The sequence below is a fragment of the Heterodontus francisci genome, chromosome 2, assembly GCF_036365525.1.
Source record: "Heterodontus francisci isolate sHetFra1 chromosome 2, sHetFra1.hap1, whole genome shotgun sequence".
Classification (NCBI taxonomy): domain Eukaryota; kingdom Metazoa; phylum Chordata; class Chondrichthyes; order Heterodontiformes; family Heterodontidae; genus Heterodontus; species Heterodontus francisci.
The window spans coordinates 206,742,638-206,769,615 of NC_090372.1; the positions used below are offsets into that span (position 1 = coordinate 206,742,638).

At 47.2% G+C, this 26,978-nt stretch overlaps 1 protein-coding gene across 2 annotated transcripts in view; it reads right to left on the bottom strand.

Moving 5' to 3' along the window:
* The window catches only part of LOC137380242 (uncharacterized), a 104,838-nt gene extending 88,152 nt beyond the window's left edge, over positions 1–16,686 (bottom strand). For both annotated transcript variants that reach the window (XM_068052097.1, XM_068052087.1), the window contains exon 1: positions 16,448–16,686. In XM_068052097.1, coding sequence (XP_067908198.1) covers positions 16,448–16,556 — 109 coding nt within the window. In that variant the 5' untranslated portion in view covers positions 16,557–16,686. The remainder of the gene's footprint in view (positions 1–16,447) is intronic.
* Between the last annotated feature and the right edge of the window lie 10,292 nt (positions 16,687–26,978).

Here is a 26,978-nt window from a genome sequence, read left to right on the forward strand (position 1 = left end):
CAAGTGGAGAGTATTCCATCTCACTCCAGTTAGTCTGTTGTTTGGATCGACTGTGAGGGGTGCACACAAGTAACCTGGAATCACTATCCCTCCTCAAGATTTACTTTTGTTTCACGGAGCAAATTAAACAAACCCCGAGACTGATCCAGTAGTATTCCAGTTAACAGCTGTCTGGCATGTTAACAGAAACACCACAAAGGTCATACATCAGAGCAGGCCATACCCTAACTGAAAATGGCAACTGTCATATCCCTAATGGCACAACCATAACCCACCAGGTACTAACATGCTGGGTATCCACAATACACAATGTAGCCACTGCTGCAACCCTAGTAAATCAGCAAAACTCACTCACTCCCACAATGTACAAGGAATATTGTCCCATGTAGCCACTATACAGACAGGCAGGTGTAGAAACAGGCAGAGAGACATAAAGTAATTATATTTATATTGTGCCTTTCATGATCTAAAGACATCCTAAAACTCTTTTCAGCCAACAAAGTACTTGCAAAGTGCAGTCGTTGTTGTAATGGAAGGAATAGAGTCATTGGGCTGAATTTTGTTCTATTGTCGGAGGTGGGTTCATGAGCGTGCGGGGATGGCTGGAGAATTGTTGCGAAGCCGTCCCCACAGAACCCGGCGCCGTAATGCTGTTTGCCAATTTTGTCAGGGAGGTACCGCGGTGGCATTGATGCCCTGACGCGACAGCATCATCATTTAAATGTTATAAATACTGCTTTAAATAAACTTGAATCTCATTCCTCGCAATCCAATGAATGCAGAGTTACCCCCCATTCACACACAGGCCCCTTGCAGAGTTACCCCCCATTCACACACAGGCCCCTTGCAGAGTTATCCCCATTCACACAGAGGCCCCTTGCAGAGTTACCCCCTATTCACACACAGGCCCCTTCCAGAGTTATCCCCATTCACACACAGGCCCCTTGCAGAGTTATCCCCATTCACACACAGGCCCCTTGCAGAGTTACCCCCCATTCACACACAGGCCCCTTGCAGAGTTACCCCCCATTCACACACAGGCCCCTTGCAGAGTTACCCCCCATTCACACACAGGCCCCTTGCAGAGTTACCCCCCATTCACACACAGGCCCCTTGCACAGATATCCCCATTCACACACAGGCCCCTTGCAGAGTTATCCCCCCATTCACACACAGGCCCCTTGCAGAGTTACCCCCCATTCACACACAGGCCCCTTGCAGAGTTATCCCTCAATTTTGTGCATGACTTGTGGCACTCAGTCTCTTGACTTTCAACTGCAGGCGTCACCGAGGCGAGAGTCCGCGCTGCCATGAAAGGGAAGGTAACTTCATTGGAGTTTTTCTTTAAGTGGGCTTTGCAGTGGCCATTGCTGGTGTCTGGATGAGGGGGCGGGGGTGGGGTGCAAAGCTGCAAGGGGCCTGTGTGCGAATGAGGGGTAACTCTGCAAGGGGCCTGTGTGTGAATGGGGGGTAACTCTGCAAGGGGCCTGTGTGTGAACGGGGATAACTCTGCAAGGGGCCTGTGTGTGAATGGGGGGTAACTCTGCACGGGTCCTGTGTGTGAATGGGGACAACTCTGCAAGGGGCCTGTGTGTGAATGGGGATAACTCTGCAAGGGGCCTGTGTGTGAATGGGGATAACTCTGCAAGGGGCCTGTGTGTGAATGGGGATAACTCTGCAAGGGGCCAGTGTGTGAATGGGGGGTAACTCTGCAAGGGGCCTGTGTGTGAATGGGGGGTAACTCTGCAAGGGGCCTGTGTGTGAATGGGGGGCAACTCTGCAAGGGGCCTGTGTGTGAATGGGGGGTAACTCTGCAAGGGGCCTGTGTGTGAATGGGGATAACTCTGCAAGGGGCCTGTGTGTGAATGGGGGGTAACTCTGCACGGGTCCTGTGTGTGAATGGGGATAACTCTGCAAGGGGTCTGTGTGTGAATGGGGATAACTCTGCAAGGGGCCTGTGTGTGAATGGGGATAACTCTGCAAGGGGTCTGTGTGTGAATGGGGGGTAACTCTGCAAGGGGCCTGTGTGTGAATGGGGATAACTCTGCAAGGGGCCTGTGTGTGAATGGGGATAACTCTGCATGGGGCCTGTGTGTGAATGGGGGGTAACTCTGCACGGGTCCTGTGTGTGAATGGGGATAACTCTGCAAGGGGCCTGTGTGTGAATGGGGATAACTCTGCAAGGGGTCTGTGTGTGAATGGGGGGTAACTCTGCAAGGGGCCTGTGTGTGAATGGGGATAACTCTGCAAGGGGCCTGTGTGTGAAATGGAGGGTAACTCTGCAAGGGGCCTGTGTGTGAATGGGGATAACTCTGCAAGGGGTCTGTGTGTGAATGGGGGGTAACTCTGCAAGGGGCCTGTGTGTGAATGGGGATAACTCTGCAAGGGGCCTGTGTGTGAATAGGGGGTAACTCTGCAAGGGGCCTGTGTGTGAATAGGGGGTAACTCTGCAAGGGGCCTGTGTGTGAATGGGGGGTAACTTTGCAAGGGGCCTGTGTGTGAATGGGGGGTAACTCTGCAAGGGGCCTGTGTGTGAATGGGGGGTAACTCTGCAAGGGGCCTGTGTGTGAATGGGGATAACTCTGCAAGGGGCCTGTGTGTGAATGGGGATAACTCTGCAAGGGGTCTGTGTGTGAATGGGGATAACTCTGCAAGGGGCCTGTGTGTGAATAGGGGGTAACTCTGCAAGGGGTCCGTGTGTGAATGGGAATAACTCTGCAAGGGGCCTGTGTGTGAATGGGGATAACTCTGCAAGGGGCCTGTGTGTGAAAAGGGGGTAACTCTGCAAGGGGCCTGTGTGTGAATGGGGATAACTCTGCAAGGGGCCTGTGTGTGAATAGGGGGTAACTCTGCAAGGGGTCCGTGTGTGAACGGGAATAACTCTGCAAGGGGCCTGTGTGTGAATAGGGGGTAACTCTGCAAGGGGTCTGTGTGTGAATGGGGATAACTCTGCAAGGGGTCTGTGTGTGAATGGGGATAACTCTGCAAGGGGCCTGTGTGTGAATGAGGATAACTCTGCAAGGGGCCTGTGTGTGAATAGGGGGTAACTCTGCAAGGGGCCTGTGTGTGAATGGGGGGTAATTCTGCAAGGGGTCTGTGTGTGAATGGGGATAACTCTGCAAGGGGCCTGTGTGTGAATGGGGGGTAGCTCTGCAAGGGGCCCGTGTCTGAATGGGGGGTAACTCTGCAAGGGGCCTGTGTGTGAATGGGGGGTAACTCTGCAAGGGGCCTGTGTGTGAATAGGGGGTAACTCTGCAAGTGGCCCGTGTGTGAATGGGTAGTAACTCTGCAAGGGGCCTGTGCGTGAATGGGGGGTAACTCTGCAAGGGGCCTGATGTGAATGGGGGGTAACTCTGCAAGAGGCCTGATGTGAATGGGGATAACTCTGCAAGGGGCCTGTGTGTGAATGGGGGGTAACTCTGCAAGGGGCCTGATGTGAATGGGGGGTAACTCTGCAAGGGGCCTGTGTGTGAATGGGGGGTAACTCTGCAAGGGGCCTGTGTGTGAATGGGGGGAGGGGCCACTCTTGCTCTGACATCTGACGGTCTGAATAATGTCCGGGGTGGGGGTGGGGGGTGCTCTCCGCCTGTTGGATGACAGATTTATTGCAAACCACAGAGGTGCTAATTTAATAAGTTGCTGCTCAATGCTCGAAGAGACTAAATGCAGGGCTGCCAGCATCTGCTCCAACATCAGGTGATGCCATGAATGGCGTCTCCATTGCCCCCCTGCTACGTTAATGGGGTGGGGGTGGGGGCGGGGAGGGTGTTATGGCCACCTCCACTATGCAAAATGGCCAACCCCCGCATAATCGTGGCGGCAGAGCCGCTAACGTCACAGACGGGACTGCTGCCATTTTACACACCCGCCACCACTCCCAGCGGCAAATCATAAAATCTAGCCCATAGAGTCATTTACAGCATTGGAGCATCCACTGCATTCCCTTCATCAACCTTCTCTGTTACTTCATCAAAAAATGCAACTATAAATGTGGAAGGCAATAGCAAGATTCCTGACAGCAATGTCTTAATGGCCAGATAATCTGTTTAATGAGGGATCAATATTGGACTAGAACTCCCCAGCTCTTCTTAAAAAATAGTTCTGTGGAATCTTTTATGACCACCTGAGAGAGCAGACAGGGACTCGGTTTAATGTCTTACCCGAAAGATGGCAACTCTAACAGTGCAGCACTCCTTCAGTACTGCACTGGAGTATCAGCTTAGATCACATGGTCAGTCCACTTAAACACACCCACCTACTGACTCAGGGGCAAGAGAGCTACCAACAGAGTTACAGGCAAAACATCTATTCTACCCCTCCTGCCTTTTCTCTCTATCGTTCCTTGTTGCTCTCTTTATCTTCACCTTAATTTCAATTTACATTGCTACTTCTTTTATAATCCAAATGTAGCCATTTCCTACGTTCCAGTCTCGTGCTGGGCCCTGCATCTCCCTAAATGTGAGGCTTGACTGCTTGAGGAAGTGTTCCTAATTGGCTGTTTTTGTAGTCAGTCTGGACCTGCTGGCACTTCTCAAGTTACCAGGCCTGGCTTGGCTATCTTCTACAGTCACCGAGAGGCTAACCACACCTGACAAGGGAAGCAGAAGCAGCATAACAACAGCAACTTTAATTTATATAGCACCTTTGACCTAGTAAAATGTCCCAAGGTGTATCACAGGAGGTTTAGGAAATAAAATTTGACAAAGAGATATGTGACCAAAGCAGGTGACCAAAGCTTGGTCAAAGAGATAGGTTTTAAGGTGTGTCAGAAGAGCAGAGAGAGATAGAAAGGTGGAGAGATGAGGGAGGGCATTCCAGAGCTTACGGCCTAGACAACTGAAGGCACGGCTGCCAATGGTGGAACAATTAAAATCAGGGGTGCAAAGAGGCCAGAATTGGAAGAGCGCAGGGATCTTGGAGGGTTGTGAGACTGGAGGTAGATACAGAAATAGGGTGGGGCGAGGCCATGGAGGGATTTGAACACAAGGGGCTGGATTTTAAAGGCTCTCCAACACCAGGAACGGTGGTGGTGGGGGGGAATGAAAATAGCAACGGATGAGGCCCACCAACAACGTTGGCAGGCCCCGTCCCGATCTCGGCGGCAAGGCCTCATGGTGGCCACCTTGCCGCTCGGCGACGGGACCCACATTATAATATTCAAATTACAGGCCGCAGTGATTCTGCCAGCACGTTGAGATCTTCATTTTGGCGGCGGCTTTGCTGTGCCTTCAAATCCCCATTCAGGGAAACGAGGCGCGACACCTGTGAGGAGGGGGGAGGAGCTGATTTTCTCCGTGTGGGAGGGAGGGAGCGGGGCTAAAACACTTCGGATTGGTTGGGGGGATGATGGGAGGGGGTAAAGGACAAAGGTTCCGAACTTTTAACGGTAGGTATTCCAGGGAAAAGGGCAGGAATGATGTGTAATGCCATTGGAGGCGGAGTGGGAGAGGGCATGGAAAGCTTATTTTATTCATTCTTATAAACATTAAAGTCACTGTTACTTTAAAATTTAAATGTTCATTGAAGGCTGTCAGCCCTTTAAAAATGGCGCCGGATGCCTTTACCAGGGATGGCTTGCCCGCCTCCTCCACGTCATGCTAATGAGCCGCTGTCCGTGACGTTGGCCCTGTGTGTGCAGGCTGCAAATTTTTCCGCCCGCCATCTATTTCAGCGGCAGCCCAAGGATGAAAATTTTTAAATTGAGGTGTTTCTGGACAGGTAGCCAATGTAGGACAGCGTGCACAGGAGTGATGGGTGATCAGGACTTGATGAAAGCTAGAATATGGGCAGGAAAGTTTTGAATGAGCTCATTTACAGAGGGTAGTAGGTAGGAGGCTGCCAGGAGAGCATTGGAATAGTCGAATCTGTAGATGGCAAAGGCATAAATGAGGGTTTCAGCAGCAGATGGGCAGAGGCAGGGGAGGAGTCAATGTCATGGAGGTGGAAGTTAACGGAGAGCAGATAGGCTTGGAAGTTCAGCTCAGGGTCAAATAAGTGACCAAACCAAAAAAATTCAAAATGGCTACTTCTGTGCTGTAGCCTTTCTATGATTCTATAAGGAAGATAATTAATTGTCTTGAGAGATAAAACATGGCCCATGTGATCTCCTGAACTAGTTTCAATCATCTGAAAAGGTTGGAGAGGAGTTTTCCAGAGAATATTTTGGCCTTATTGACACTGAGTGTTTTCTCTTTCTTTGCATCTCATAGGAGATTAGATGACTGGTGGTGGGGTGTGGGTTGAGAGGAGGGAGGAAGAGGGAGGAGAGGAGGTTATGGGGAGATCAGTGTGTAGTCAGGATGCTCCAACCATCACGAAATGTAGGGCAGGCTTGATGTATTAGCTTGTCTTTTCCGGCCTGCCAATTTTGTTATTTCTTCAAGAAAGGAGGGGAGAAAACTGATGAAGGAAAAAGAGAAAAGAACAAATAAAAATGCCTTTCGTGCTTAGAATTGACATTTAACTTGATCTACTCCTGGGCCTGCCAAAGATCTAAACTCAAGTTAACTGTAGCCTTACAAGCTTGCCAAGCGAATCCTGGGCTCTTGCTTCTGGGCACTGATCCATATTTAATAGGGCAGATCACTGCACATTGTGCACATTTAGTGTTACAGCAATGCACACAATCACTGGAGCCGAACCAGCAGGCACTTCATCTTCAGGTGTTGGGGCCAGTAGGTAATCTCACACCGGCAGTGGCACAATGTATGAAGCCAACTTCTTTCAACACTCATTTTCAAAGTTTGAAGGAGTTCTCAGGGGCTCAGCCTTTAGAATTCTAGTGTTAACAAAGGACCAACAAGTTGGCAATCAGCCCATCAAGCTTCTCTATGTTCCCCGTTCTGGTTAGCAGAGTATTCTCTGCATGTGCACATTTCTGCTTTTCCCCAACTTCACACTGGGAATATAAGAGCAGCTGGAAGTACAGGAGCAACCTGTACAGTGAACTGAGCACATTATATAGAACACTGGGCCCAAATTCTGTAGCTCAGTGGGTAGCACTTGACCCTCTGAATCAGAAGGTTGTGGGTTCAAGTTGCACTCTAGAGACTTGAACGCAAAATCTAGGCAGGCACTCCCTAGCACAGTGCTGAGGGAGTGCTGTACTGTTGGAGGAGACACCCTGTGAATGAGATGTTAAACCAAAGCCCCGTCTGTCCTCTCAAGTGGACGTAAAGCATTCCATGATACTATTGCGAAGAAAAGGAATTGAGTTCTCCCCAGTGTACTGACCAATACTTATCCTTCAAACAACATCACTAAAAACAGCTTACCTAGTCATTGATCACGTTGTGGGAGCTTGCTGTGTGCAAACTGGCTGCTGCATTTCCTAGATTACAACAGTGACTTAGAAGTCCTTAATTGGCTGGAATGTGCTTTGGTCGTGAAAGGTGCTATATAAATACAAGTCATTCTTTTTCACTTTTTGCCCATGCACTTCCAGGAAACGTCGGTGAATTTGAGTAGCACAAAAATTCTTAACTTACATAGGAATTGATGGGCGATAAAAGATTAAGGTCCATGTAGTTTGCCTTCTACCATCCAAATTGTTGACTAATCATAGCAACCAATCTCTATCAATTAGTCTGCAACAGACACAGACATGATGAAAGGAACACCCCCAGTGGTGGCGAGCTTTCGGAACCAATGGTCTAAAGTCACCTTTTTCCTCCCACGCATGCCTGGCCAATATTTATCCCTCAACCAACGCATAAAACAGATTATCTGGTTATTATCTCACTGATGTTTGTGGGATCTTGCTGTGTGAAAATTGGCTGCCATATTTCCTACATTACAATAGTGGCTACATTTCAAAAGTATTGCATTGGCTGGAAAGTGCTTTGGGATGTCCCGCAGTCACGTAAGGCAGCTTATAAATGCAAGTCTTTTCACACTTGTAGTTTCTCTCTAACTGGTTAAGATAATTAAAAGATATAATAGGGTACATAGGGAGAAATTGTTTCCTTTGATGGGGGAGTCCAGAACAAGGGGGCGTAGCCTGAAAATCAGAGCCAAGCCGTTCAGGGGTGATGTCAGGAAGCACTTCTTCACACAAAAGATAGTAGAAATCTGGAACTCTCTATCCTGAAAATCTGTTGGGGCTGGGGATCAAGTGAAAATTTCAAAGCTGTGATTGATAGATTCTTGTTCGATAAGGGTAATGGAGTCAAAGCGGGTAGACGGAGTTAAGATACAGATCACACATTGTTTAACTGAATGGGGCTGAATGGCCTACTTGTGTTCCTATTTACCCTGTCAAATCCTTGAATCATCTTAAACACCTCAATTAGATCTCCCCTTAATGCTCAATACTCGAGGGAATACGAGACTCATCTATGTAACCTAGCCTCATAATTTAACCCTTTTATCTCCAGGGTCATTCTGGTGAATCTGTGCTGCTCCCCCTCCAAGGCCAACATATCCTGGCTGAGGTGCGGTGCCCAGAACTGAACACAGTGCTGCAGATGCTGTCTAAGCGGAGCTCTGTACCTCTGTAACATAACTTCGACCCCTTTGTATTCCAGCCCCCTTCAGATGAAAGCTGACATTCAATTAGCTTTTCAAAAATTTTTTTTGTAGCTGTGGTTGTTCCCTAGCTACCAACTCCATCCGTCTCCTTGGCAACTGCCTGAGGCTGAACCAGACCATTCACAAACTTCATGTTGTATCTGGCCCCGAGAAGAGCTTCTGACCATATGTTCATGCCACCACCTGGACCACCCATTTCAACCTCCTCTACCCCTACAACCTTCAGAGATGTCGCCACTCCTCCAACCCTCGCCTCTTGTGCATCCCTAATTCTAAGCGCTCCACCATTGGCGGCCATGCCTTTAGCTACCTAGACCCTAGTCTCTGGAATTCCCTCCCTAAACCTTTTCACCTCACCACCTCTCTGTCCTCCTATAAAGCTGCTGTGAAGTGCCTTGGGATGTTTTACTGTGTTAAAGGTGCTATATAAATGCAACTTGTTGGTGATTTCTGTATTTGAACCCCTAAATCTCTCTGCTGCTCCACAGTTCCTAGCTTCTCAACATTTAGATCAATCTTTATTACATTAAGAATTACAGCATCTCCCTTTCTACAGCCAAACATTTCTACTACTCCAGGTTATCCTGAGACTCATGCTCTATTGTAAACATGAAAGTTAAACACTCAGCACAGTATTTAAGCAAAGTGCAGATCAGTTATTTCCTCTACTGTGTAGTGTGTGAATATTGGCAGCTTGAGTTGGCACTGTGCTACCCCTTGGTGATTGTGCTTTGTTGCAGATACATGACATTTCCAATACCGTCCTTTCAGCGATTCTTTCAAAGGAGTGAGTGGCTAGCATCAGGGTTGCCTTGCAGTTTCCCTGTGATCCTGATACCCCAAGATCTCCCTGGGCAGTACAATACAAGCAAACTGAATGCTCGGCCGCCACAGTCAAGATATTGGTCTTAAGCTACCTCCTTCTGTGTCTGGAGCATCAGGCATTCCTGAGAAGCGTAGGGGTGGCCAACAGTCCCCTTAAATGTCTACCTTCTCTCGTTTTCTCCTGACAGAATGATAGAAGAACTGGAAGATTATACCCATCAGGAAAGATTGAACAGGGTAGGCCTAGAAAAGGGAAGGCCGAGGGGTGACCTGGCAGAGATCTTCAAGATTATGAAAGGGTTTGCTAGGATAGGCATTGAGAAGATGTTTCACTTGCAGGAGAGTCCAAAATGAGAGGTCATAAATATAAGATAGTCACTAATAAATTCAATAGGGAATTTAGGAGAAACTTATTTAACCAGAGAATGGTGAGAATGTGGAACTCGCTAGCGCAGGGAGCAGTGGAGGATAACAGTATAGATACATTTAAGGGAAAGCTAGATAAGCAGGTGAGAGTTGAAAGGAATAAAAGGATATGTTGATGGGGTTAGAGGAAGAGGGGTGGGGGGAGACTCATGTGGAGCATAAACACTAGCATGGTCCTGTTGGGACAAATGGTCTGTTTCTCTGCTGTAAATACTTTATAACTTTGTAATAGAAAGGTATGCAGCTCCTGACCAATCAAACTAGCATTTCTCAGTTGGTACTTTTCCTACATTACAACAATGACTACACTTCAGAAGTACTTCATTGGCTGTAAAGCACTTTAGGGATCCCAAAGTTGCGAAAGACGCCATATAAAGTGAGTTCTTTCTTTAAAATCGACAAGAATTGTCTTCCCGCAGCGATTTCATTGGAGCTCACAGCTGATTGAAAAATTTAATGTTACTCCTTTCCCACTTCCTGAACCACCATGTGAACGAGAATTCCCACATTAGCCGTCCACAGCCTGTAAAACACCACGAGCGCAAGTAAACCAGCAGGAATAAATGCTCCCAGAAACTATTAGCAACCCACAATTTCTGAATGAATACTGCATCAACACCAATTTCTAGGTTCATGTGAGGAGAAGGAATGAAAGAGAAAAAGAAAAAGGAAAGAAGAGAAAGACTTACATTTATATAGCGCCTTATAGAACTTCAGGACATCCCAAAGAGCATTACAGCCAATTAAGTACATTTGAAGTGTAATCACTGCTGTAGGAAATGCGGCAACCAATTTGCACACAGCAAGCTCCCACAAACTGCAATGAGATAATAACCAAATAATCTGTTTTTGTGGTGTTGATTGAAGGATAAATATTGGCCATGAAACCAGGGAGAACTCCCCTGCATTTCTTCAAAATAGTGCCATGTGGTCCTTTTATAACTTTTATAAGGAGGGGGCTTTGATTTAACGCCTGAAGACGGGGCAAAAAGTTTGGCCAGGACACCAGGAAAGGTCCTGGCTATTGTTCAAAATGGGATCTTTAATATCCATCAGACAAGTTTAACGTCTCATTTGAACTGCTAAACTGAGGCCACAATGGCTATTTCTAAAACAAAAGCAAAATACTGCAGAAGCTGGAAATCTGAAATAAAAACAAAAAATGCTGGAAACGCTTTAGCAGCCTTAAACTCTGTTTCTCTCTCCACAGATGCTTCCTGACCTGCTGAGTGTTCCAGCATTTTCTGTTTTAATTTATGGCTTTTTCTAAAGTGCTTGTAGCTGGAGTGGAAAGAAGAACCACTTGCTACAGAACAAACATCTTATTAGAAAATTCCCTACAGCAACAAACAAATTTCCTAAACATTAATCATCTGCTCACAACCATGACAACAGTTGATTCAATAAACATGGACACCATGTACGATGTCATTACTTTTTACGGCAGCATGTTGTCACTTCATGTTGTGTTAATCTGTGAACAAGTCTGCCATTTTTATCAATGCACATTAATTGTCCAAAACCTACTGAAGCAAACATTAATGCCCTTAGTGTCATGTATTAGCTAAACCAACACAAATCAGGGTATAAAATCTGACATCACCATGGTCTGTAAACTGGAGATGGTCAATTGAAACATTTTTAATCATAATTTTATGTTTATGACATAAACTGAAAGAGATCAAATGGCCACTAAATATGGCACTTACTCAACAGACTGACACCAATTTCATAATGCACACTTTGTTTGCAATGAATATCTAAAGGATGATTGGCACATCCTTTATTTATTAGTTTCATACAATCATGAAAAATTGTCAATAAAAAATGACTTTTGGTTCTTCATGTCATTAGCAACAAGCTTGAACTGCCTTTCAAGAGACACATATAAATTTTTTTACAGTGAAAGTGCAGTGATCCTAATCACATTATAAGAGACTGGCTCACAATTTATCGCCATCATATTTATAGATAGGGCAGAATTTCCCAAAGGCTCAGTATGTTAGTGATATAGTCATGAGAAGACTAAGACTCACGGGCCAGGGAAACTCCTACATTCAATCACTGCTCTTTACTGTGTTAGTTGATCTTAGCCAAGTCAGCAGTAGCAATGCTATGGCTGATCTTAGTATTCCCAAGCCAGGGAAACGGGAATTTAAAAAAATGAACGGTCTAGAATTTCCATTCTTGATTATTATAACCCAGAGCCCCAGATGTATTGCTCTGGAGACATGGGTTCAAATCCCACCAAGGCAGAAGGTGGAATTTGAATTCAATTAATAAATCTGGTATTAAAAGCTAGTCTACTGATGACCATGAAACCATTGTCGATTGTTGTAAAAATCCATCTGGTTCACTAATACCCTTTTGGGAAGGAAATCTGCCGTCCTTACCTGGTCTGGCCTACATATGACTCCAGACACACAGCAATGTGGTTGACTCTTAAATGCCCTCTGAAATGGCCTAGCAAGCCACTCAGTTGTATCAAACTGCCATAAAGTCTCAGAAAAGGAATGAAACCAGACGGACCACCCGGCATCGACCTAGGCACCGGAAGCGACAATGGCAAACCCAGCCCTGTCAACCCTGCAAAGTCCTCCTTACTAACATCTGGGGGCTTGTGCCAAAATTGGGAGAGCTGTCCCCCAGACTAGTCAAGGAACAGCTCGACATAGTCATACTCACAGAATCATACCTTGCAGACAATATCCCAGACACCACCATCACCATCCCCTAGGTACCTCCTAACCCACCAACAGTACAGACCCAGCAGAGGTGGCGGCACAGTGGTATACAGTCGGGAGGGAGTTGCTCTGGGAGTCCTCAACAATGACTCCAGACCCGATGACGTCTCATGGCATCAGATCGAACATGGGCAAGGAAACCTCCTGCTGATTACCATCTACCACCCCCGTTCGGCTGATGAATCTGTGCTTCTCCATGTTGAAAACCAATTGGAAGAAGCATTGAGGGTAGCAAGGGCACAAAATGTACTCTGGGTAGGGACTTCAATGTTCATCACCAAGAATGGCTCGGTAGCACCACTACTGACCAAGCTGACCGAATCCTAAAGGACATAGCTGCCAGACTGGGTCTGCAGCAGGTGGTGAGGGAAAATCGTACTTGACTTTGTCCTCACCAATCTACCTGTTGCAGATGCATCGGTCCATGACTGTGTTGGTAGGAGTTACTACCGCACAGTCCTTGTGGAGACAAAGTCCCATTGTCACATTGAGGGTACCCACCATCATGTTGTGTGGCACTACCACCATGCTAAATGGGATAGATTTTGATCAGATCTAGCAATTCAAAACTGGGCATTCATGAGGTGCTGTGGGCCATCAGCAGCAGCAGAATTGTGTAACCTCATGGCACGGCATATCCCCCACTCTACCATTACCATCAAGCCGGGGGACCAACCTTGGTTCAATGAAGAGTGTAGGAGGGCATGCCAGGAGCAGCACCAGGCATACCTCAAAATGAGATGTCAGCCTGGTGAAGCTCCAACACAGGACTACTTGCATGCCAAACAGCGGAAAAAGCATGCGATAGACAGAGCTAAGCGATTCCATAACCAACGGATCAGATCTAAGCTCTGCAGTCCTGCCACATCCAGTCGTGACTGGTGGTGGACAATTAAACAACTGACTGGAGGAGGTGGCTCCACAAATATCCCTATCCTTAATGATGGGGGAGCCCAGCACATCAGTGCAAAAGACAAGGCTGAAGCATTTGCAACAATCATCAGCCAGAAGTGCCGAGTTGATGATCCATCTCGGCCTCCTCCTGAGTTCCCCAGCATCACAGATGCCAGTCTTCAGCCAATCCAATTCACTCCATGTGATATCAAGAAAAGGCTGAAGGCACTGGATACTGCAAAGGCTATGGGCCCTGACAACATTCCAGCAATAGTACTGAAGACTTGTGCTCCAGAACTAGCTGCGCCCCTAGCCAAGCCGTTCCAGTACAGCTACAACACTGGCATCTACTTGGCATTGTGGAAAATTGCCCAGGTACGCCCTATGCACAAAAAACAGGACAAATCTAACCCTGCCAATTACTGCCCTATCAGTCAACTCCCAATCTTCAGCAAAGTGATGGAAGGGGTCGTCAACAGTGCTATCAAGCGGCACTGGCTCAGCAATAACCTGCTCACTGTTGCTCGGTTTGGGTTCCACCAGGGCCACTCAGCTCCTGACCTCATTACAGCCTTGGTCCAGACACGGACAAAAGAGCTGAACTCCAGAGATGAGGTGAGAGTGACTGCCCATGACATCAAGGCAGCATTTGACCGAGTATGGCATCAAGGAGCCCTAGCAAAACTGGAGTCAATGGGAATCAGGGGGAAAACCCTCTGCAGGTTGGAGTCATACCTAGCGCAAAGGAAGATGGCTGTGGTTGTTGGAGGTCAATCATCTGAGCTCTAGGACATCACTGCAGGAGTTCCTCAGGGTAGTGTCCTAGGCCCAACCAACTTCAGCTGCTTCATCAATGACCTTCCTTCTATCATAAGGTCAGAAGTGGGGATGTTTGCTGATGATTGCACAATGTTCAGCACCATTCGTGACTCCTCAAATACTGAAGCAGTCCGTGTAGAAATGCAGCAAGACCTGGACAATATCCAGGCTTGGGCTGATAAATGGCAAGTAACATTTGTGCCACACAAGTACCAGGCAATGACCATCTCCAACAAGAGAGAATCTAACCATCTCCCCTTGACATTCAATGGCATTACCATTGCTGAATCCCCCACTATCAACATTTTAGGGGCTACCATTGACCAGAAACTGAACTGGAGTAGCCATATAAATACCGTGCCAGGCAATGACCATCTCAAACAAAAGAGAAACTAACCATTTTACCTTGACATTCAATGGCATTATGATCGCTGAATCCCCCACTATCAACATCCTGGGGGGCGGGGGGGGGGCACCATTGACCAGAAACTGAACTGAACCAACCATTTAAATGCTGTGGCTACAAGAGCAGGTCAGAGGCTGGGAATTCTGTGGTGACTAACTCACCTCCTGTCTCCCCAATGCTTGTCCACCATCAACAAGGCACAAGTCAGGAGTGTGAAGGAATACTCTCCACTTGCCTGGATGGGTGCAGCTCCAACAACACTCAAGAAGCTCAATATCATCCAGGACAAAGCAGCCCACTTGATTGGCATCCCATCTACAAACATTCACTCCCTCCACCAGCAAAGCACAGTGGCAACAGTGTGTACCATCTACAAGATGCACTGCAGCAGCTCACCAAGGTTCCTTCGACAGCACCTTCCAAACCCGCAACCTCTACCAGCTAGAAGGACAAGGGCAGCAAGTGCATAGGAACACCACCTCCTGCAAGTTCCCCTCCAAGCCGCACACCATCCTGACTTGGAACTATATCGCTGTTCCTTCACTGTCACTGGATCAAAATCCTGGAACTCCCTTCCTAACAGCACTGTGGGTGTACCTACCCCACATGGACTGCAGCGGTTCAAGAATGCAGCTTCTCAAGGGCAATTAGGAATGGGCAGTAAATGCAGGTCTAACCAGCGATGCCCACATCCCAGAAACAAATAAAAAAAATTCTGCATTTGTGCGAGATTGAACAGGTTGAGGAAAAGAATTGGATTCAAATCTGACAACGTCCACAATCAAACAATCTACTGGCACTTACTTCCTCAGCTCACCATAAAGAGTGGGCACTTGACTGAGGTACCTGGCACCCGTAGGAACTAAGAGAGGAAGCTAGAAAATTGGAGTTTGTTGAAAATAATGATATGTAGTACGTAATATCATTGAAACAAAATCAGTGAACATCTTAATCAACTTCGCAATGCCAAGTGAAAAGCAATATTTTCATTGCAGTGTTCACCGCAATAATGACTTGTCAGCGATGGGATAAATACTTTTGGAGCCAATCAATCTACAAATAAACTAGGGTTTAAATCAGTTCAGTCAAGCATGTATGGTAAAGTCAGAAGAATAAGGCTGTCCCTTAGTAAAACTACACCTCGCCACCCATCAATCTACACACCTGTTGAAATGACAGTCAACACTCCCAAACAATACTTGTTAGATTATAAGCCAAAAGTCCCCAAACAAAATATTAAAACTAACTATCCTGGGAACTTTTGCTAACGTTCTATAGCAAGAGAGAAAGAGTGACGAAGGCTCCTTGATGGTTCAGCAACCTTATTCGGTAACTAAGTCATCAGATCAGGATGATCCCAGGTCCTATTCTCAGCTCTGTGCAGAGGCAGGGAGGTGTTACAATTGGCTCCAGCACACCAAAGAAATTTGGGGAGGGAGGGTGTGGGGGGGGGGGGGGGGGAGATAATGGTGCCCCTAAATTGATATTCAGCAACTCCTGATGGTAAACGTGTGCTGGGTGATGCCAGGATCAGGATTGGGGTCTGCCTTGGGGATCCGGGTGGGATACCTGCCAATAATACTGACAGGCATGGCAAGGAATAACAGGCACCCCAAGCAAGAGTACTTGAGGGCACTTGAGAGCAAATCATTCATACCCCAGCAAAGTCAAAGAGTAAAAACTGAAGAAAGAAAGGATAATTGGAGAGAAAATACACTCTCAAAAGAGTATAGTGCACCCAAGGTAAGGAAACCAAACTAGCACCGAGTAAGAGAGGCAAAGTTTCTGGTGAAGCTGTTCCTACCGATGTTTAACGCCGATAAAGTGCTGCTGTTGTCCCACGATCGCATCCAAGAATTGGAGCCGGCACTTTCACTGAGAGATGGGCTGTTGTCGCCTCCGCTGCTTTCCATGCCCTCTCACAAACAAGCGTGTGAGCCCCGGGGAGGGGAGCGGCTGCGCAGGAAGGTTAAATACCCGCCGCTGCCTTCAGGGTGAGTGAGGATGAGCAAAGTTTGTAGAGATAAGCGTCAGCCATGTTTGTTGATCTGATGCGATGCGATGTGGTGGCGGATATGAAGAGCAGAGCAGAGCTGGGAGTGACGCGCTGAAGCTTGGCACACCCTGCAGGCGGCGAACACACCTGAGACACCTTCCCCAGCAGAGCCCGAGACAAGGCAGAGCAGCCAAACCAAACCAAGTCAAGCAGGCACGACTAAGGGAGGCTCGGTACAAATGTTTTGTATCTGTCCTCACAGTGTAAGACACAAATTACATATCAATTATTAAGGGTAACCAAGGGGCTGATAAGAGTAAGGAACTTAGAGCAATTAATATCAGACGAGAGAAAGTGTTGGACAAATTAGAACAAATTCTCAGGATCTGATGGCCCACCCAAGTGTTTTAAAAGAGGAAGCTGCAGAGATAGTGGATGCACTGGTTATAATTTTCCATCATTCCCTAGAGGCTGGAACGGTCCCAGCTGATGGGGAGGCGGTGGCATAGTGGTATTATCACAGGACTAGGGACCCAGGGTATTGATCTGGAGACATGGGCTTGAATTTAATTAATAAAATTTGGAATTAAAAGCTAGTCTAACGTTGGTCATGAAACCATTGTCGATTGTTGTAAAAACCCATCTGGTTCACTAATGTCCTTTAGGGAAGGAAATCTGCTGTCCTTACCTGGTCTGGCCTACATGTGACTCCAGGCCCACAGCAATGTGGTTAACTCTTACATGCCCTCTGAAATGGCCTAGCAAGCCATTCAGTTGTACCTAACTGCTACAAAGTCAATAAAAAGGAATGAAACCGGACGGACCACCCGGCATCGACCTAGGCACTGGAAACGACAACGGCAAACCCAGCCCTGTTGACCCTGCAAAGTCTTCCTTACTAACATCTGGGGGCTTGTGCCAAAGTTGGGAGAGCTGTCCCACAGACTAGTCAAGCAACAGCCTGACATAGTCATACTCACAGAATCATACCTAACAGACAATGTCCCCGACACTACAATCACTATCCCCGTGTATGTCCTGCTGGTGGGACAGGACAGACCCAGCAGAGGTGGTGGCACAGTGGTCGACAGTAGGGAGGGAGTTGCCCTGGGATTCCTCAACATTGACTCCGGAACCCATGAAGTCTCATGGCATCAGGTCAAACATGGGCAAGATAACCTCCTACTGATTACCACCTACCGCCCTCCCTCAGCTGATGACTCAGTACTCCTCCATGTTGAACACCATTTGGAGGAAGCACTGAAGGTGGCAAGGGCACAAAATGTACTCTGGGTGGGGAACTTCAATGTCCATCACCAAGAGCGGCTCGGTAGCACCACTACTGACCGAGCTGGCCGAGTCCTAAAGGACATAGCTGCTACACTGGGTCTGCGGCAGGTGGTGGGGGAACCAACACGAGGGAAAAACATACTTGACCTTGTCCTCACCAATCTGCCTGCTGCAGATGCTTCTGTCCATGACTGTATTGGTAGGAGTGACCACCGCACAGTCCTTGTGGAGATGAAGTCCCGCCATCACATTGAGGATACCGTCCATCGTGTTGTGTGGCACTATCACCGTGCTAAATGGGATAGATTTCGAACAGATCTAGCAATGCAAAACTGGGCATCCATGAGGCACTGTGGGCCATCAGCAGCAGCAGAATTGTACTCAACCACAAGCTGTAACCTCATGGCCCGGCATATCCCCCACTCTACCATTACCATCAAGCCAGGAGACCAACCCTGGTTCAATCAAGAGTGCAGGAGGGCATGCCAGGAGCAGCATCAGGCATACCTCAAAATGAGGTGTCAACCTGGTGAAGCTACAACCCAGGACTACTTGCATGCCAAACTGCATAAGCAGCATGCAATAGACAGAGCTAAGCGATCCCATAACCAACGGATCAGATCTAAGCTCTGCAGTCTTGCCACATCCAGTCGTGAATGGTGGTGGACAATTAAACAACTAACTGGAGGAGGTGGCTCCACAAATATCCCCATCCTCAATGATGAGGGAGCTCAGCACATCAGTGTGAAAGATAAGGCTGAAGCATTTGCAACAATCTTCAGCCAGAAGTGCCGAGTTGATGATCCATCTCGGCCCCCTCCTGAGGTCCCCAGCATTACAGATGCCAGACTTCACCCAATTCGATTCACTCCGCGTGATATCAAGAAACGACTGAAGACACTGGATACTGCAAAGGCTATGGGTCCTGACAATATTCCAGCAATAGTACTGAAGATCTGTGCTCTAGAACTTGCCGGACCCCTAGCCAAGCTGTTCCAGTATAGCTACAACACTGGCATCTACCAGGCAATGTGGAAACTTGCCCAGGTATGTCCTGTACACAAAAAGCAGGACAAGTCCAACCCAGCCAGTTACCACCCCATCAGTCTACTCTCAATCATCAGTAAAGTGATGGAAGGTGTCATCAGCAGTGCCATCAAGCAGCACTTGCTTAGCAATAACCTGCTCAGTGACACTCAGTTTGGGTTCCGCCAGGGCCACTCAGCTCCTGACCTCATTACAGCCTTGGTTCAAACATGGACAAAAGAGCTGAACTCAAGAGGTGAGGTGAGAGTGACTGCCCTTGACATCAAGGCAGCATTTGACGGAGTATGGCATCAAGGAGCCCTAGCAAAACTGGAGTCAATGGGAATCAGGGGGAAAACCCTCTGCAGGTTGGAGTCATACCTAGCGGAAAGGAAGATGGCTTTGGTTGTTGGAGGTCAATCATCTGAGCTCTAGGACATCACTGCAGGAGTTCCTCAGGGTAGTGTCCTAGGCCCAACCAACTTCAGCTGCTTCATCAATGACCTTCCTTCTATCATAAGATCAGAAGTGGGGATGTTTGCTGATGATTGCACAATGTTCAGCACCATTCGTGACTCCTCAAATACTGAAGCAGTCCGTGTAGAAATGCAGCAAGACCTGGACAATATCCAGGCTTGGGCTGATAAATGGCAAGTAACATTTGTGCCACACAAGTGCCAGGCAATGACCATCTCCAACAAGAGAGAATCTAACCATCTCCCCTTGACATTCAATGGCATTACCATTGCTGAATCCCCCACTATCAACATCTTAGGGGCTACCATTGACCAGAAACTGAACTGGAGTAGCCATATAAATACCGTGCCAGGCAATGACCGTGGCTACAAGAGCAGGTCAGAGGCTAGGAATCCTGCAGCGAGTAACTCACCTACTGACTCCCCAATGCCTGTCCACCATCTACATGCACAAGTCAGGAGTGTGATGGAATACTCTCCACTTGCCTGGATGGGTGCAACTCCAACAACACTCAAGAAGCTCGACACCATCCAGGACAAAGCAGCCCGCTTGATTGACAAGAGCAGGTCAGAGGCTAGGAATCCTGTGGCGAGTAACTCACCTCCTGACTCCCCAATGCCTGTCCACCATCTACAAGGCACAAGTCAGGAATGTGATGGAATACTCTCCATTTGCCTGGATGGGTGCAGCTCCAACAACATTCAAGAAGCTCGACACCATCCAGGACAAAGCAGCCCGCTTGATTGGCACACCATCTACAAACGTTCACTCCCTCCACCACCGACGCACAGTGGCAGCAGTGTGTACCATCTACAAGGTGCACTGCAGCAACTCACCAAGGCTCCTTAGACAGCACCTTCCAAACCCGCGACCTCTACCACCTCGAAGGAGAAGAGCAGCAGATGCATGGGAACATCACCACCTGCAAGTTCCCGTCCAAGTCACACACCATCCTGACTTGGAACTATGTCGCCCGCCGTTCCTTCACTGTCGCTGGGTCAAAATCCTGGAACTCCCTTCCTAACAGCACTGTGGGTGTACCTACCTCACATGGACTGCAGCGGTTCAAGAAGGCAGATCACCACCACCTTCTCAAGGGCAATTAGGGATGGGCAATAAATGCTGGCATAGCCAGTGATACCCACATCCCATGAATGAATAAAAAAAAGATTGGAAGTTAGCAAATGTAACACTGCTATTCAAGAAAGGAGGTAGAGAGAAAACGGGGAACTACAGGCCAGTTAGTCTAACATCAGTCATTGGGAAGATGCTGGAAACTATTATTAACAAAGTCTTAAAAAATCCTAGTAAATCATAGTCTGATCAAAGTCATCATGGTTTTCCAAAGAGAAAGACAAATTTTGCGGAAGTAACTAATAGGGTAGATAAAGGGGAACCAGCAAATGTAGTAAACCGAGATTTCCAAAAGGCATTCGATAAGGTGGCACATAAAAGATTAATACACGATAAGGGCTCACGGAGTTGGGGGTAGTATGTTAGCCTGGATAGAAGCTTGGCTAACGGACAGGAATCAAAGAGTAGGGATAAACAGGGCATTTTCAAGTTGGCATGCTGTGACTAGTGGAGTGCCCCAAGGATCGGTGCTTGGGCCTTAGCTATTTACACTCTATATTAATGACTTAGATGAAGAGACAGAGAGTAATGTATCTAAGTTTGCTGATGATACAAAGGTAGGTGGAAATGTAAGTTATGAGGAGGACACAAGGAGGCTGCAAAGAGATATAGACAGGTTAAGTGAGTAGGCAACAAGGTGGCAGTTGGAGTATAATGTGGGAAAGTGTGAAGTTATTCACTTTGTCGGAAGACTAGAAAAGCAGAATATTTTTTAAAAGGCATGAAACTTGTAAATGTTGATGTACTCGTACAAGGAACACAGAAAGTTAGCATGTCGGTACAGCAAGCAATTAGGAAGGTAATGGCATGTTGGCCTTTTTTGCAAGGAGATTGGAGTACAGGAATAAGGAAGTCTTGCTACAATTTTACAGGAGTTTGTGAGACCACACCTGGAGTACTGTGTGCAGTTTTGGTCTGCATATCTGAGGAAGGATATACTTGCTTTGGAGGTGGTACAGCGAAGGTTCACTAGATTGGTCCCTGGGATGAGAGGCTGAGTAAATTAGGCCTATACTCTCTGGAGTTTAGAAGAATGAGAGGTGATCTCATTGAAACATACCCGTTTCTGAAGGAACCTGACAGGGTAGACAGCGAGAGATTGTATACCCTGGCTGGGAAATCTAGAAAACAGAGGCACAGTCTCAGGATAAGGGGACAATCATTTAGGACTGAGATAAAGAGAAATGTCTTCACTCAGAAGGTTGTAAATCTTTGGAATTCTCTAGCCTAGAGGGTTGTGGATAAACAAAGAACAAAGATAATTACAGCACAGGAACAGGCCCTTCGGCCCTCCAAGCCTGCGCCGATCCAGATCCTCTCTCTAAACATGTCGCCTATTTTCTAAGGTTCTGTATCTCTTTTCTTCCTGCCCATTCATGTATCTGTCTAGATACATCTTAAAAGACTCCATCGTGCCCGCATCTACCACCTCCGCTGGCAATGCGTTCCAGGTGCCCACCACCCTCTGCGTAAAGAACTTTCCACGCATATCCCCCCTAAACTTTTCCCCTTTCACTTTGAACTCGTGTCCTCTAGTAATTGAAACCCCCACTCTGGGAAAAAGCCTCTTGCTATCCACCCTGTCTATACCTCTCATGATTTTGTACACCTCAATCAGGTCCCCCCTCAACCTCCGTCTTTCTAATGAAAATAATCCTAATCTACTCAACCTCTCTTCATAGCTAGCGCCCTCCATACCAGGCAACATCCTGGTGAACCTCCTCTGCACCCTCTCCAAAGCATCCACATCCTTTTGATAATGTGGCGACCAGAACTGCACGCAGTATTCCAAATGTGGCCGAACCAAAGTCCTATACAACTGTAACATGACCTGCCAACTCTTGTACTCAATGCCCCGTCCGATGAAGGAAAGCATGCCGTATGCCTTCTTGACCACTCTATTTACCTGCGTTGCCACCTTCAGGGAACAGTGGACCTGAACACCCAAATCTCTCTGGACATCAATTTTCCCCAGGACTTTTCCATTTACTGTATAGTTCACTCTTGAATTGGATCTTCCAAAATGCATCACCTCGCATTTGCCCTGATTGAACTCCATCTGCCATTTCTCTGCCCAACTCTCCAATCTATCTATATTCTGCTGTATTCTCTGACAGTCCCCTTCACTATCTGCTACTCCACCAATCTTAGTGTCGTCTGCAAACTTGCTAATCAGTCCACCTATACTTTCCTCCAAATCATTAATGTATATCACAAACAACAGTGGTCCCAGCACGGATCCCTGTGGAACACCACTGGTCACACGTCTCCATTTTGAGAAACTCCCTTCTACTGCTACTCTCTGTCTCCTGTTGCCCAGCCAGTTCTTTATCCATCTAGCTAGTACACCTTGGACCCCAAGCGCCTTCACTTTCTCCATCAGCCTGCCATGGGGAACCTTATCAAACGCCTTACTGAAGTCCATGTATATGACATCGACAGCCCTTCCCTCATCAATCAACTTTGTCACTTCCTCAAAGAATTCTATTAAGTTGGTAAGACATGACCTTCCCTGCACAAAACCATGTTGCCTATCACTGATGAGCCCATTTTCTTCCAAATGGGAATAGATCCTATCCCTCAGTATCTTCTCCAGCAGCTTCCCTACCACTGACGTCAGGCTCACCGGTCTATAATTACCTGGATTATCCCTGCTACCCTTCTTAAACAAGGGGACAACATTAGCAATTCTCCAGTCCTCCGGGACCTCACCCGTGTTTAAGGATGCTGCAAAGATATCTGTTAAGGCCCCAGCTATTTCCCCTCTCGCTTCCCTCAGTAACCTGGGATAGATCCCATCCGGACCTGGGGACTTGTCCACCTTAATGCCCTTTAGAATACCCAACACTTCCTCCCTCCTTATGCCGACTTGACCTAGAGTAATCAAACATCTGTTCCTAACCTCAACATCCGTCATGTCCCTCTCCTCGGTGAATACCGATGCAAAGTACTCGTTTAGAATCTCACCCATTTTCTCTGAGTCCAAGCATAACATTCCTCCTTTGTCCTTTAGTGGGCCAATCCTTTCTCTAGTTACCCTCTTTCTCCTTATATATGAATAAAAGGCTTTGGGATTTTCCTTAACCCTGTTTGCTAAAGATATTTCATGACCCCTTTTAGCCCTCTTAATTCCTCGTTTCAGATTGGTCCTACATTCCCGATATTCTTTCAAAGCTTCGTCTTTCATCAGCTGCCTAGACCTTATGTATGCTTCCTTTTTCCTCTTAGCTATTCTCACAATTTCACCTGTCATCCATGGTTCCCGAATCTTGCCATTTCTATCCCTCATTTTCACAGGAACATGTCTCTCCTGCACGCTAATCAACCTCTCTTTAAAAGCCTCCCACATATCACATGTGGATTTACCTTCAAACAGCTGCTCCCAATCTACATTTCCCAGCTCCGCCGAATTTTGGTATAGTTGGCCTTCCCCCAATTTAGCACTCTTCCTTTAGGACCACTCTCGTCTTTGTCCATGAGTATTTTAAAGCTTACGGAATTGTGATCACTATTCCCAAAGTAGTCCCCTACTGAAACTTCAACAACCTGGCCGGGCTCATTCCCCAACACCAGGTCCAGTATGGCCCCTTCCCGAGTTGGACTATTTACATACTGCTCTAGAAAACCCTCCTGGATGCTCCTTACAAATTCTGCTCCATCTGGACCTCTAACACTAAGCGAATCCCAGTCAATGTTGGGAAAATTAAAATCTCCTATCACCACCACCCTGTTGCTCCTACATCTTTCCATAATCTGTTTACATATTTGTACCTCTATCTCACGCTCGCTGTTGGGAGGCCTGTAGTACAGCCCCAACATTGTTACCGCACCCTTCCTATTTCTGAGTTCTGTCCATATTGCCTCACTGCTCGAGTCCTCCATAATGCCCTCCTTCAGCACAGCTGTGATATCCTCTTTGACCAGTAATGCAACTCCTCCACCCCTTTACCTCCCTCTCTATCCCGCCTGAAGCATCGATATCCTGGGATATTTAGTTGCCAATCATGCCCTTCCCTCAACCAAGTCTCAGTAATAGCAATAACATCATACTCCCAGGTACTAATCCAAGCCCTAAGTTCATCTGCCTTACCTACTGCACTTCTTGCATTAAAACAAATGCACCTCAGACCACCAGTCCCTTTATATTCATCATCTGCTCCCTGCCTGCTCTTCCCCTTAGTCACACTGACTTCATTATCTAGTTCCTTACAGGCTTTTGTTACTACCTCCTTACTGTCAACTGACCTCAATTGGTTCCCGTCCCCCTGCCACATTAGTTTAAACCCTCCCCAACAGCGTTAGCAAAAGCACCTCCAAGGACATTGGTTCCAGTCCTGCCCAGGTGTAGACCGTCCAATTTGTAATAGTCCCACCTCCCCCAGAACCGGTCCCAATGTCCCAAAAATCTGAACCCCTCCTTCCTGCACCATCTCTCAAGCCACGCATTCATCCTGACTATTCTTTCATTTTTACTCTGACTATCACGTGGCACTGGTAGTAATCCTGAGATTACTACCTCTGAGGTCCTACTTTTTAACTTGGCTCCTTACTCCATAAACTCTGCTTGTAGGACCTCATCCCGTTTTTTACCTATATCATTAGTGCCTATGTGCACAATGACAACTGGCTGTTCACCCTCCCCCTTTAGAATGTTCTGCAGCCGATCTGAGACATCCCTGACCCGTGCACCTGGGAGGCAACATACCATTCGGGAGCCTCGTTTTCGACCACAGAACCGCCTATCTACTCCCCTTACAATCGAATCCCCTACGACTATAGCCCTTCCACTCTTTTTCCCGCCCTTCTGAACAGCAGAGCCAGCCACGGTGCCATGGACCTGGCTACTGCTGCCTTCCCTTGGTGAGCCATCTCCCTCAACAGTATCCAAAACGGTATACTTGTTTTGGAGGGAGAGGACCGCAGGGGACTCCTGCGCTGCCTTCCTGCTCTTTCTCTGCCTTTTGGTCACCCATTCCCTTTCTCCCTCAGCAATCCTAATCTGCGGTGTGACCAATTCACTAAACGTGCTATCCACGACCTCCTCAGCATCGCGCATGCTCCAAAGTGAGTCCATCCGCAGCTCGAGAGCCGTCATGCGGTCTAACAAGAGCTGCAGTTGGACACACTTCCTGCACGTGAAGGATTCAGGGACATCAGCCATGTCCCTGAGCTCCCACATTGAGCAAGAGGAGCATGACACGGGTCTGAGATCTCCTGCCATTTTTAATCTTAAGCTTAACTTAGTTAAATGAAAAAGGAACGAAAAGTTTTTACCAATCACAATAAAACCAGAGAAATCGAAAAAGCCTTACTTTATAAACACCCCACCGAGTCCTTTTTTTTTGGTTAGAGGAGGAGGGCGGGTGGGAGACACGACAAGTGTGGTGTCTCGGGTTCAGAAACCGCCCAAATATATAGGGTTTTACTTACCCAGCAGCCCCCTGGCCTCCGCCGAAAAACAAAAGGAAATTAAATTTACTTTCAAACTGACCTTCCCAGCTGCTCACTCGCTCACACTCTGCTCCCGAAAAAGCTGCTGCAATGAAAGGAAAGTTATTTTAAACCGCCCAAATATATAGTGTTTTACTTACCCAGCAGCCCCCTGGCCTCCGCCGAAAAACAAAAGGAAATTAAATTTACTTTCAAACTGACCTTCCCAGCTGCTCACTCGCTCACACTCTGCTCCCGAAAAAGCTGCTGCAATGAAAGGAAAGTTATTTTAAACCGCCCAAATATATAGTGTTTTACTTACCCAGCAGCCCCCTGGCCTCCGCCGAAAAACAAAAGGAAATTAAATTTACTTTCAAACTGACCTTCCCAGCTGCTCACTCGCTCACACTCTGCTCCCGAAAAAGCTGCTGCAATGAAAGGAAAGTTATTTTAAACCGCCCAAATATATAGTGTTTTACTTACCCAGCAGCCCCCTGGCCTCCGCCGAAAAACAAAAGGAAATTAAATTTACTTTCAAACTGACCTTCCCAGCTGCTCACTCGCTCACACTCTGCTCCCGAAAAAGCTGCTGCAATGAAAGGAAAGTTATTTTAAACCGCCCAAATATATAGTGTTTTACTTACCCAGCAGCCCCCTGGCCTCCGCCGAAAAACAAAAGGAAATTAAATTTACTTTCAAACTGACCTTCCCAGCTGCTCACTCGCTCACACTCTGCTCCCGAAAAAGCTGCTGCAATGCAAGCGAAGATGGAATGAATTGAGACGTCGCTCTTGGCTGACATACGTTGTCCAGGCCTCGCTGCCATAGAGCAAGGTACTGAGGACACAGGCTTGATACACTCAGACTTTTGTGTTTTAACGTAGTTAATTGTATGTGAATTGGTTTGAGGTGTTTCTAAGAAACATGATAGTGCACTTTCTAAATGCATTTCTTCCAAGTCTTTTATAACCCCTGTGTTCTG